The sequence below is a fragment of the Argopecten irradians genome, chromosome 13 (assembly GCF_041381155.1).
Source record: "Argopecten irradians isolate NY chromosome 13, Ai_NY, whole genome shotgun sequence".
Lineage (NCBI taxonomy): Eukaryota > Metazoa > Mollusca > Bivalvia > Pectinida > Pectinidae > Argopecten > Argopecten irradians.
In genome coordinates, this window is record NC_091146.1 from 27145875 (window position 1) to 27160585 (window position 14711).

Below are 14711 nucleotides of genomic sequence, written 5' to 3' on the forward strand. Positions count from 1 at the left end.
TTGTAATACATTGCTACTCTTGTAGTTCAAATCCGTAACATTACTGTGTCACTAAAGTTACCATTTCCTTGATATCTTTGAACATTATTTTCAGTTTTCTTATAAGGATATTAAACGTTTGTAATCAGAATATAGTTTTCAATGTGCTTCACGCTAATCACACAAAACAAAATGATAGGACATAAAGACGAGACGTAAGTATGGTTGAATATTGTAAATGATTTATGTGTGGGGGTAGGGGGTATTAAAGCGAAATAAAGGCACATCATCGTTAGTAGTGGTAATGAAATATATCCCCAGTTTTTCATCTTGTGTTTGTATGCTGACTAGGAATCATTATGGCGAACGTCTGAACATTTAATTTGTATTCTTTAATTTCAGAAATCCCAATATTGAAAGTATTTTTTTTACAGTTTTTCGTATATTCTTTAATTTCAGGAATCGTAATGGGTCTTGCGATATCTACTCTGACGACAGTTGACATGACTTCCTCAAGGAACATATCAGTTGTCGGCATATCGATATTTATTCCAATTATTTGTTCAGAAACTCTGAACCGATATCCTAATATGGTCAATACAGGTGACTAGTCGTTTGTCTTTCTTGAGTAATAATAGGCCATTTTCCGCCGTTTTCCAGTCCTATTTCTTGAAACTATAGTTTTCTGTGCTGCTCACATCTGTAGGAAATATATGAATATATACATTTTAAATTTTTCATTGAAATGCAAATTTCACTTTTCATATTTTCACTCAATATTGACCACAACAGACCACAGCATTTGTGAAACTGTATGATTTGTTTGTTTTTGTATCTCTGGTTTTTTGTTTGTTTTTGTTTTTGTGGTGTTTTTTTTTTCTTTTTTTTTGTTATGTTCTGGATTTTTTCTGCCTTATTCTACATGTAGCGCTGTATCCCATTGCGTTCATACCACTTTTAACGCAATCGAAACATTGTTCAATCTTTATTTGTGAGCGCATTTTACGCCGTTGTCTCAGAAAAAAAATATGACGTTATGCTCGCAAACCCATGACATCACAATATGTCTGTATCCCATTGCGTTCATACCACTTTTAACGCAATGGAAACATTGTTTAATCTTTATTTGTGAGCGCAATTTACGCCGTTGTCTCAGAAAAAAAATATGACGTTATGCTCGCAAACCCATGACATCATAATTATAAGTTACAAAAACCCGTGCTATAAATGTAATATAAAAAAAAATAATTAATTCATGTGATATAATTTCTATTTCCAACAGCCACTCGATGCATTGGCGACATTAACAATTGTCGAATATTCTATTTATGTTTTAAAAATTATTATCCACGAAAATATTCCACATTGTACCATTTTAGATTATTGAACTTTTTGATAATTAAGGTAACGCGGAGCTCGACAGAGTGTTGGAGTTGATAATCAGTTTCCCTATGATATTGGGCACGATCATCGCTCTACTGTTGGACAATACAGTAAAAGGTACGTCTCTGGCATTCAATGATTGATACATTAACACATATTTATAAAAATCAATTACAATTTAACGAATTACGAAAATTGTTAATTTAAGATGCTTGATATTTAAAAGTGTAAAAGTAATTTGTAACCACAATTCTGTGGTTCAATACCATTTGTCATCAGTGTAATAATTATCGTAATTCGTTGAATCGTAATTGATTTTTTTTAAATGTTGATATATACTAGAAAATACATTCTAATTATTCAAATGTTACATTATATTTGTCAGTGCCTGTTTTATCAATATAATTGCGCATGCGTCTAATACTGAGTCGTGGCTATAGTATAAAGCTTGTCTATAAAGATTAGAATAAGGAGGATCAGTACAACTACATAATGTATAATATATATAAACTATTATTTTACCTGAGACTCACTTAATTGTCACTAGGGAAGTGAAACTAGATGAAAGTCTTATTGAAGCATGAATACGTGGAATTTGATCATGATTATTGAACTTATAGACACCTATATATGTAATACACATACTCTGCTAACAAATGAAAAGAAACGTAACAAAAAAAGGAAAACAGATATCAATATCTTGTAACATTTAAAACATAGTTCTGTTCTTTATGTTTTTACTCTTATATGTATCAATTATAGAACTTTGTAGAGGTTAATATGGTGTTATATTGTCCGAGTAGAATAAGTAATGACCGAGGACTAAGCCCGAAACAAAGGTCAATAATTGATATATATGAAAGTATATGTGATTTGTTATTTGGTGATTCCGTACACGAAATGGGTCATGCATTTTATCAATTGTTATGTTCGCATGGTATTGCAATAAAAGAAAATGCAGATTCATAATGTACTTGTCCGAATAAAACGATTCTTGTTTTCATTTAACTTTCAAATTGATTGTGTCTATGAAATGTTCTCTTTCATTGGTCACTTTACTAATAATTATTTCTCCACATAACACTTTATTGTTCTTTTGCATGGTTTCATTGTTCTCTTTTGACAGGCGATAAACAATCAAGAGGACTACTTCCGATTATAAATGACGTCACATTGAATCATCAAGGAACCGGGTTCGAATCACCAAAACGAACACGACACTATGCTTCTCGAAATCATCTTTATGATATACCATATGTCAGCAAGCTATGCAACCGTTATAAGTCGTTGAATTGTCTGCCATTCATTCAAAATGTATAATCTAGGAATTTATGTATAACTGAAATGAATGACTCAATAAATAATGTGTTAATCAATTTTATTTCTAGTTTTTATTCTTTGAAAATATCTACATTCCCACTGCAACCATAATACATTGTATGTAACCTTACTAAACGCAGTCTATAATATGCCCTCCCCCTATTATGACGTAATTATCATTTTGATTTAACAATGGTTGTGTCAATGATCACGGAAGATGGCTGTTCAAATGGCTGTTCCGTCTTTGGCGACAATGGATTCTTTGTTCATTATCAATGCAAAATTTCCTAGAATTTCTTCATAAAATTGCCAGCTGAAAATATATTCTTAATTAACTACCTAATCAACGAGAGGTTGATATAAGAACCGCTTTATGTAGTTTCATAAATAGAATTTTGTATTCACACATTTACATTCACTTCCCACTTCTACTATATAAACTAAGCAAGCCAAAGTGAACGTTACCGTTATGACGTCACCTAGGTAGATATGGTAACGTTAATTTATCACCGTCAAAATTGATGTTCTATCTTGTGGGGGTATAGCATCGCCGATAAGCGGGTTTCCTTGTCTAACAGTGAATGCATACGCAAAATGAGTTAATGATGAAAATATAAGCATCAAACTATCTTGCTATATAATGTATTGTGTAAACACAATTCTTAAGCTTTATAGACAATATTATCACTATTGCTAACCACTGAACATCTACCTTCAGTGCCCAAAAGCCGATTTCGAGCCGATGCAGGTCCTTCAAAATTTTATTCATAATTATTCGATACAGGGGCTGTTCCAGAAAAAAGTTTAAAGGGATGCCGAAGGCCCTTTGGTGGCCGCAGGCCAGCGCTCCATGGCCAAAGGCCGAAACGGGGCGGTAAGGTTTAGGGGTCTCCCCAAGAAATTTCTATTATTCTAGATGCTTTTAGTTGGCATTTGGACATATTTTGTTAATAGAATCAACCATGTCTTAGCTAATAAAATGGGTATTTCACCATTTAAACTATGCTAATTTAGTTCCATCCAACAATGGTTTAAAATCAATTATCTTTAAAATAATTCATCCGAAGCGTATTGTGAACAAATTGATGTTCAAGAATTTTATATGGGGCGTTTGGGGGCTCTCCTCCCAAAAACATATATGAAAATTTAGATGCTTCTAGGTGAAAATTACTGCAATCAATTATTTCTCACCTAAGAATGTTTTTTGAGTCCTGCATATAAAACCATATGTTTGTTTTGTTATGTCAAATGTGTTGTTAGTTTTGCTGTATTTTTCTTCGACATTTTAACCAATTACGATCTTGGTTTGCCAACCAGCAGATGTATATAATATATTTACGAATGAAAAACGTGATAAATTTCACCATCATTCTGCGTGGTTACCTATGTCTATAATGGAAAAGGAGGTTACACAAAACAATCCCCAAATTGTTTAGTATTTAATATACAAAAATGTATTTATTTCAGTACATAAAAATTGTGCGTAAATATGTCGAAGTAATTCATTTTCTATTTACATTACGTCTGTACATGTAGATTATACTGTACAATGCCATTAGAGCTATGGATATTACAGCCAAATCAGACAAATCATTGGTATGATAAGAAATAAACCACTATATGTTACCTATCATTAGAACGAATATGTAAGTATCCGGCCTAATATGTTTTCCGGTCGACTGCAATTTAATGAAAATGTTTTCGTGATTGTCGGAGTGAAAATTTCATTTCCGATGTGCAAACGTTCAAAATAACTTTGAAGATGGCTTAATTTAGTGTACATATGTGTGAAGAATGATATTTTATTGTATTATAGGCGCGATTATACATGAAGAGAACTTTCATTTATGCTATATATTATTGACGTCAAACTAGCAAAAGTGTAACAAAATATTAAAACAAACCTATGGAAATGCTGATGAAATAGTCATTTTCTCTTCAAAAATAGCCGGCCTTTATAAAGAATCACGGACTTTCACATGATCTTTGATAGAGACGAGTCTCTAAATAAAAAAAAGGGGGGGGGGGTGCAGAACCAAACCCCACCTCTAATTCTACGCTATGATAGCAGGATATCTCCCTGAAAGAATGATACATTTTTCATTTTTTGACGTCATATCATGTAAAATGTCGTCATTATACTTAAAGATTAAGTAATTAACTTTGGGAAGCTGTCGTGAACGTGGCTACCAGCGTTCTAGGCTACAGTGCAAAGATATCGAATACATAGAGAATGTATAGTCAGTGTCTTAACATATAATCTGCATTTTGACGAGGGTTAAGAAAGACAAAAGTGACGAGCTTTTTTATCCTCCAACATTACAAAAATGCAATATGTTTTTTTTATTTAGCAGTGCTACATTTATTAACATATTCGTATTACAGTGTTCAACAGATATGTCCGACTTTCAAGCAATTAAATAGTTCAACTAATAGGCGGTCGTTGGAATCGGCGCACGTGAAAAAGTATAGTTTTTTCCCGTCAGTGCCGAATACAGCAATATATATTAGGTAGGTGTTTTCAGACAATGCAAATGCTGGTTGCTGGATAAAGATACATATGTACATGTTTGGTACAATTATGTATGAGATTCCTGATCTACATATCAATCATTGACCTTCGTTGAGGTTAATATGGTGTTATATTACCCGAGTAGAATAAATAATGAGCGAGGGCGCATGTAAATACACATGTTTATTACAGTTATGTATGTGATTCTTGATATATATATCAATTATGGACCATTGTTGAGGTCAATATGATATTATATTACCCGAGTAGAATTAATTGTAAGCGGAGGCGTAGCCCGAGGTCATTATTTGAAATTCTAAAAGGGCAATATAACACAATATGGACCGAAATAATGCATATATGACCATCCGTCCTTAGAATACCCTGACTGTTAATTGGAAGATAATCTAATTAATTAAACCATGTGCTTTACTCTAGAAAGCCACACATCGGATTTAAGAGTTTTCTCCCTTCACTCAACAATGTCAATTGATGTGCATTTTATCTTTAACTTTGTATTTGATTCTTATGGGAGTAATCTCACTTTAATTACCTTTAATCGGTAATGTCAGATAGGATCATAAAACAGATATACTGTAAATTTCAAAAAAATAATCGTGTTATTCGCTGTAACGTATCGTAACATATGTATGTATTTTTTTCATATGTATTTTTTCAACGAACAAACACAGATGTAAATATTAAAATTTCTAAGGGAGAATACTGTTTGAGATGTCAATGAACAAACAACATTATAAGAAAAGAAATATTTCAGCGATAAAACACAACCTATTCAGCCTATAAAGAGCATCGATTGGGTTATAAACCACACTATACCTATATGTATAAGCATGATAAAAATAAAAGGCAGGCTTTGGGGAACTTCTGTATCCCCATATGTATTTATTTATACGGTGATGAGCATTTGTTTTTCTTCTTCATTCAAAGTAGCATACCACAATATAAGTTTTTAATTTCCGCCATAACATGCATAGCCTGAATATAGACAACTATGATATTGTTTAATATTTTGAATAAACAACCAACTCTTTAAAAGAAAATGCAGTATAAAAAATATCCAAAGTTAAAAGACTACCGAATCAAGAAATGCTAGGTTTGGTCAATTAGAGGCGCCGTAGGAGTGCTCACAATGCTAAACTTGTTTACATTATACAGTTGTTGACTGGGAGTGAGGACAAAAGATTATTTGTTGGACCCGAAGACAAACTGTTTCTCAACAAATGATCTGCTGTCCAAAAACTCTGTCGATAACTGTTTTGTTACACCCCATTGTGACATCACTCCGGTCCAACAGGATATTTTAACTGTCGATTATAACAGTTCCTTGGACTGCTCGGCGGAAGAGTTCGTTTATTGATTTTTTGTCAAAAGAGTTGACACAGAAGCTATTTTTTATTGTAATGTGAAAAATGTATAGCTATGAGATTGTTCCTTATATTTTGGCGAGTTTGTTCAGCTATCTGATGCGTTATCGTTTGTTTAAAACTGATAGTTATCGTTTTATAAAATGTAAATGTATTAAGATAAACATATACAATATAGCCTGTACTAAGTTCCTGGCATGTGATTCGAACAGTCCTCACAAACAATCGACTCAAACAATCAATATGATGTTCCAGTCTATATTTCTAATATTGACCAAGTGGTGTTCAAATACCAATGACTACCTAGTTTAATTCATGGTCCCCTTGAGTAGATTTGAACTCTTCTAACTAAATGAATAGAAAAGTTCATTATGGACTTTCAGGGATGAATGGTTTAAAATCCGGTCAAAGCTTATCGGTGAAAGGCGGGGCTATGTCTACTGTAAATAACTACGGTGGTGGTAAGGATAGTATATTAGTACACATTTTATCGTTAGTAGACAGTGTTGTTGTACATCCGAAACTATTTCCACATAAGAAAATAAAACTTGAGAATTAAGATAAATCTCATTTCAATTAATTCGTTCTCCAATAAAGACTAAAGTTTCGGTTGATGACAATATGAGATTATAGCTTTAGAAAATCTGTGACCAACCTAGGATGACTGGAATACCCTGTATTCCTCATACTATTAATTCTACAATTCTCATGTAATTCGAGTTAAATAGGTTTCACTAAAATGATGATATAAGATCGAACTCGCTTTATTAAATGTATTCACGTAAATATTTAAACAGCATTCCATTAAAGATGCTCCACCGCTGACAAATAGTGTTTTTTTCACTGTTAAAAACAGGAGCAGACGATTTAGTATTTTTCTTCAGTTACAAAAACTACTAACTTCAGACCATTACCACCATTGAAAAGTTTGAGCTTCTAATTTTACTTCAAGTTAAAAATATATAAAAAATAATTAATTGCATCCCGAAAAAATTCCGTGCCACTATATCCTATATGGAATGAAGTACTGATTGCGCATGTACCAAAGGCGAAGGAAATTATTTTATGTTATTTTTTGTGTTAATTGTACATATATATACACGATTAAACACCAATTATTGTTCAAATGATGAATATCATTTATGCTCTGTCGGCGGTGGAGCATCTTTAAAAAAAACTATATAAAATGTAACCTGATATAAAAAAAGAACGCGGCATGAAGTAACATATGATATTGCTAACAAAGCCTTGAGACATTAAATATATTATACTCTCTATACTACTCCCCTGAAATACGAAACTGTCTCTTCTCTCGTATTTATATTACGTTACTGCTTCATATAACGGTTTGTCATCTATCTCCGTCAAGACAATTAGTAATGTTCTGATGTATCTCAACCTATTTAATATTGGATTGAAGCACTTTGTATAATCAATATCATCGGTCTTTTTATGGGATGGAAACAATATGTATGGTCAATGTCCGTGGCCATTGTATTTTACTATTGATTAGAAACATATTGTATGGTCAATATCCTCGGTCATTGTATCTTACTATTGAATAGAAACAAATTGTATGGTCAATAACCTTTCTCAGTGTATCTTAATGTTGGATGAAAACAAATTGTATGGTCAATATCCTTTATCATTATTTCCCTTGCGCATTGACCTCATCAGTATATGTTCTATATATCATACTAATCTAAGTACAAAGCCACACATTTGATCTGAAGGCTTATCACTATTATCAATACCAGGATTTATAAGTATTTGTAATTCTCAATACAATAGTCTGCGGGTTGGAATGAATGTCTGCTGTCAATCAAAATAGGACGTTGCATTGAATGCTATTTTGGATGAATCTGTCAAATTGATCAGACTGGCGTCTTCTGAATTATTTTATCATCATGAAATCAATCAGATTGTAGCACTGACAAGAGAACAAATAAGTAGATGTTAGTTTCAGGAAGCTATAACAAGACCAGTTTCTAGTTGGATAAGAAGCAAATATGAAATCATATATTCATATATTATGCAAAATTTCCTCTAAGGGATGCTACATGTATTTATCAGAGGTGATGCAGAAACAAGTCTGTGACTCAAAATAATTATTAGTTTTTCTGATATATACATATAAATAACAGGTGTAGCATTACTGAGTGTATTTTTTAATGCGGAAGATTATTAAATGAATAACAGAATATAAACATGCGTAAAAGATATCCGGGTTACCCGTTGAAGTAAGAGTCAGAAAAAAACCTTTTTTTAAATTATATCGGCAAAATATGAATAGCAATGATTTAAGATAAAGAGGCAAAAATAATAATAAAAAAACCACAATTAAAAAAAAATGTCAACACAAACATAATCATCCGGGTAAATATGTGTTGTGTGAAAATTTAAAGGACACCGGAATATGTGTGATATTATTTATTAATATTCTTTAATATTAATAACCATTTAATTTATTGTTTATTATTGATGTGATGACGAGTGTATTATTCACGATAAAATAGTCACATTTTGGCCTCAAAATCTATCAAACTGGTTTTCAATTTACATTTCTAAAACTGATTAAGCCGTTTTGATTAATGTGTATATGCTTACCTTCAGAGTGAATGCAACATACCATATAAAACGTCCTTAGAAATCCTAGAGAAATCAGAAATAAAATAAACGCTTTATGGTAATTCATAGAACGAATTTACGTACCCGGCTTACTATACCTTTCGGCCGGGTACTAATTGGCCCCTATGTGTCGTAGTGCAGCCCTGCCTCCGAAAATCATTCGGGCACAAATTTCTATACCTTATTCGCAGGTTTCCAATAATCTTTATGCGCATACATTAATTTTCACCTTATTTTTGTCCAAAACAAACATAACTACCATTCTTAATATCTACCGTACTGCTCACAAGACGTCAAATTCAAAATTTGTGGACTTGCCGTATAAATTCCCTTCAGAAAAATCTTCATATGTATTATGTAAAAAAATAATGCCTCGATGAGAATTTAATATTTAATGTGGTTCAGGTTTATTGCCTATTAGGTAAGCGATATCAAACGAGTACGATAAAATGCAAACAAACGTTTTATAATGGTTTGCATAATAATTACTTTCCTCCGTTAGCAGTAATAGGCACCAATTGTAGCTCTAAAGACGACACCATTTTCTGTCTACAAGACTTTTGAGCTACAATATTGCAGCTAGGTAATTCATTGACAAGGTAAAACATGTAAATTGAGAACCTTTTTTTCTACATGTATGTCGGGTCACAGAATCATAACAACATTTTTTAGTTGTCGATTATGGGTGATATAAGTTAACTTTTTTCGCGGCTCCTAAATTTCAAAATTCCCATTTCAAATAAAGTTCGCGAAGACTAACATTCGCAGTTTAATTCGCGGAGATGAGTCTTTCGCGAAATTTGTTTTTTTCTTTAAGATAATATCGGTAAAAATGTTAGAGAAGAAACAATCATACATTTATGTCGAATTAGGCAGATAATAAAAATGGACAGGGAACCGGCCTTGACAGTTTATTCACGTACATTTCTTTTCGAGTTGATATTTATAATTGTATAACTTATTACAGAACAATTGGGTAGGTCTTAGCTGTAAGACATATATACAATGCAATCTCTTTTCATAGTTACTCGAACAACAGGATAGAGAGACTGTAGTAAGCATCGTTATAATTATATCACAAGTGATATTCAATCGGTACATATTGTAAACATACTTATATAGCGGTAGTTTTATTTTAGCGCTTTTCGCGCTGTCTTTAAAGCGCACATTCATGTACAACGCTTAATTTGTAAAAAAAAATATGTTTCCGTTATTGAACCACCGAATTTATATCCGCCCTTATAAATCATATTTTTTCCGCTAAAATTTAACATCGCTAAAAGTTATACGTTTACAGTTTATACCAATAACACTACGCTATAAATCTACATGTAAGAACGCTGAAGATAAACCAACTCAAGAATCAAACATGTTACAATATGTATATTATGGAAGGAGATTTTATTTATGTTTAATGAATCAGGGATATTCTACGAGTAGCAGCGGATGCAGTTTCGAGATAGAATGATTATACGGATATTACTCGTAAACAAAAAAATAAATCATAATGGTTATGCTGGCATTTTAATATAGTTTTGCATTGATCCGAAGAACACAACTTTAATATATATAGGGATTGGATTTCGTTTTTATGTTAACCATGCTTGTATGGAGCAATTCCTCTAAGAATATATTCTATGGGGCGCGTTAGCGCCCCATATTGAATATATTCTTAGAGGAATTGCTCCATACAAGCATGGTTAACATAAAAACGAAATCCAATCCCTATATTTACACTCACACGACTTTTTATTTATATTTTATGCAATAAAATCATCATTTGAAAGTGACGTAATTATTCAATAAAAGTCGGTCAAAAGTGGGAGGAGCTTACTCAATTGAACAGCGAATGATGACGCTTCACGTAAGGTAGAATTATTCATCCGCGACGACAAAAAAGTTCAATATTTTAGTGTAAAATAAACATGACAAACAAAGAAAATTTCAGAGATCATTTTATTTAATCAGATCAGAACTTTAAATATATATTCAATTTTGCTAAAAGTTCATATATAGCGTAATAACATAAATAATATGTACACGGCCACATGTGTGAACTCGGTGACCGTTATTGTGCAGCGAGGCGAAGCTGACGCACGCTTACACACTTTAGTTTGCCGAAGTTGTCAAAACACCGATTTTCAAGTAGCTCAATGTGTTTGAGATGTCGTCTGACTTGACGATATTACATCCTTGGGAGCCATGTGATTATATAATCTACGCTTAGATCCATATCGCCATCGATAGATGAAACAAATTCACTTGTGTTCGATGGATACAATGTATTTGTGGTGACGCGGAACTGTCAACACGTGGATTATTAGCGGTGCATGTTTTATAATACACATGATTAAATACTCAAAGAACAAAGACAAGAGGATATGTTTATAACTGACCTCTATCAGAGGGTCTCACATCCGTCCACCCCAAAGGCTCGATCGTAGGACGAACATAGGCACAGAGGTAATGTTTACATTTGACACCCATCATTTTTAACAAAAATGAAAGCACGTCGCCCCGGTCGGGATATTTTTCCGTTTCTTTATACAATTGTTAATTTAAAATTGTTTGAATCATATATAAATATAAAACATGTATATATTGTTCACATTTTTCCAAAATTCTATGAAAAACAACAATATACACGTAATTTTTCGTCAAAATGTAAACAAAGCCATGTGTTTCTTAAAAAAAAAGTATTCCTTTTACGTTGCACAGAACATTTCCTTACGCAAGTTCAAAGTTCAATGTTACCATGCAGTTATGGTAAACAAAATCGGCTAGTATTAGCGTATAGTGACCAAGCCTAGCAAGTGTAAATATATACTTATATTGCAATATTTAATCATGTGGGGGCATCTGACCGCTGACCGGTGGTTTTAATCCGTTTACTCCGGCTATGATCCACCAACAAACGCGTTACGTAAATAACTCTGTCTGGTACTGACCGCTCATCAGTGGTTTTTCTCCAGGTCATTCGGCTCCTCCCCACCAACAAACCTAGTTCGTCCTTAAACAACTCTTGAAGGTAAATTACTGCTGCTCGTTGGTTTTTCATCGAGTACTCCGGCTCTTCCCCAACAACAAAACCGGTACGTCCTTAAATGACTCTGGCTGTTAATTGTACGTTAATCTAATACATCCAATAGATAAAATAATTTACATTATTCAGCAGTTTGTTGATCACTTCGGTCGAAAGTACGAATTATAGTTTCCTTTTTCTTTCATTACAATATATATATATGATCTTATTTCGTGCCTTGCGTACCACCTAACAAGTGATTATGTATTGTTGCTAAGTATTGCAACTGTTTATTCGTATCTGAGGTATATAATTTGGAAAAACAAGGTCAAGGGCTATGGTAGACGGCGGTAGAAAAGATAATATCACATTTGTGACAGAGTTGATAGATATATCCGTAACCAAAATTGACAAACGTTGTACATATATTCAACATTTAAACGAAATGGTGCTGAAGTGTACCAATCGCAGATATGACCTTTGATATCAGTATACGATACAAGGACTAAAGAAAGTGATTTCAAAAGAGTGGTCGGATAAATACACTCTGCTATGTTTAATTGCAAAGTAATGTATTTTGGGTATGTAATATTACATGTTTTTCCTGTTACCATCAATCAAATTCAAATTAAACTACGATACTTTACGAATCCCTGCATTACAACGTCTTACTATTATGTTACTTATTGACATTATTGGACCAGTCGTTGTACAGACAACATTAAGCACCGTGTATCGCCATTGCATGTGTAATCAGAAGAGGACCCTGTGTTGCCTACGTCACCAATTCCTGGGTACATGTTTAAACACAGTACAGTCAACATTATAGTCTGTTTCATAATAATGCGTTACATTATACTAACAACTCCCCGACTTGGGTAACATCAATATGGTTGAGCCAATTAGCGTGTCGCGTATGACATTTCGAAAAAAAATTAAAAGATAAAACTATTTAATGTGGCCCACAATACATACATCCAAACCGATATGAGACGAAGAAGTTCGATTTCCGGAAAATTTCGCGTGACCCGATCAATATTGGCCATAGGCATATAAAAGGAACACTTCTGTAAGTCTCGTAACCTGATCGACTTTTATCGCACAGGAAAACAGAAACAAACAATGTTAGCGGCTGTCATAATAAACGTTTTTCATCTTTATTCTAGGTCATTGGTACAATGTTCGATCATTATATATGTTTGTGATAAAAAAAACCTGAAAAGCTACGTATATTGGGCCTTTAGATTAATTTATAGACTATGATTTACAAATATAGATTATCACTTGTCTATATCCAATTTAAATGGATCAGCACATTTAAGCACAATGTCCAATGTAACAATAAATTAAGAAGGATACCACCATGAAATAACACTGTAATATGCATGGGTCTGGTTTAGACAACGACCTAGTCCAACTAAATTATTTATGTATTTATTCCTATAAAGCTAAATGTCATCTCAAATATCGTTTAACAGCATGCTTATGACTCGTGGACGGTATTTACTTTACCTCATAACATAGGAGGTCACCCAGATATAGTGCATATTTTACATGGCTACCTACCCAAAGTCTACCCTGGGATCACAGCTTTGACTTTTATACATTAAGTTTGAAATTACTGTTTTAACGAAAACCACACGAACGCATTGCCAATTTAATGTAAGGGCCCTTTATCTGTTCTGGATGGTCTGATTGCGATGCCTATCTAAACGCATTATTGTATGTCGGCCTAGAACGAGTCGTTGATTTAAATTGATTTATATTATCGCAACAGGTTATATGAACCCGTTTCGTCTTGACTATGAACCCATCATTATAACGCTGTCTATCTGTAATATAATACACATTTTATTTACATTGACAGAACGAATGCGGATTTTAAAATTCTCTCCTAACGCGTACAATTGTGCGATGCGATACGGAGCATGCTTATTCACATCAAAGAACGTCATCGTATACTTTTATATTTAGTGAGCTCTCAGATTACACAAATCTCTTTTGAACACTTTCTATTAGACAGTCATTCAATGGTTACAAGGACGTAAGTTCGAACTTGCCCTGTTTTTAAGTGCAACGAAAACGCTTGTCGTGTATATTTCAACAGATTGATTACAAATTTTATTTGCAAACCCCCTGTGGTAAAAAATGAAAAAAGCTTAACAAAACAACATAGAATACATTTAAGTAAAAATCGATTGTAAAAAAACCTTTTTTTTATTAATACAAACCACTTTCGGTTGCCCCAATTTAAGCGCGCTAGGAGTCTTATAGAAGGAGGAAACCAGAGTGTCTGGGGAAAAAATCAAATAATAACGACAAGATAAATGAAAGGCATTTTTGGAAAAGCTCTGTTTAATATTATATTCGATTTTATATTCAAAAACTCTTAAAAGTCGTTAACAGTATATGGAACAATGAAAGCTCACTCGCTCACTCACTTATATATAAAAATTAATGTATTCATTTACAGCAATATACT

At 33.0% G+C, this 14711-nt stretch overlaps 2 protein-coding genes across 5 annotated transcripts in view; both read left to right on the forward strand.

The window, feature by feature from the left end:
* The window catches only part of LOC138306251 (solute carrier family 23 member 2-like), a 15127-nt gene extending 12389 nt beyond the window's left edge, over nt 1–2738 (forward strand). Inside the window, exons 11-13 of the mRNA XM_069246648.1 lie at nt 439–582; nt 1384–1479; nt 2489–2738. Of these exons, the coding sequence (XP_069102749.1) occupies nt 439–582; nt 1384–1479; nt 2489–2682 (434 nt within the window). The 3' untranslated portion in view covers nt 2683–2738. The remainder of the gene's footprint in view (nt 1–438; nt 583–1383; nt 1480–2488) is intronic.
* The window catches only part of LOC138306001 (cyclin-dependent kinase 4 inhibitor B-like), a 637657-nt gene that overhangs the window by 522956 nt on the left and 99990 nt on the right, over nt 1–14711 (forward strand). The gene's annotated exons all lie outside the window — the stretch shown is intronic.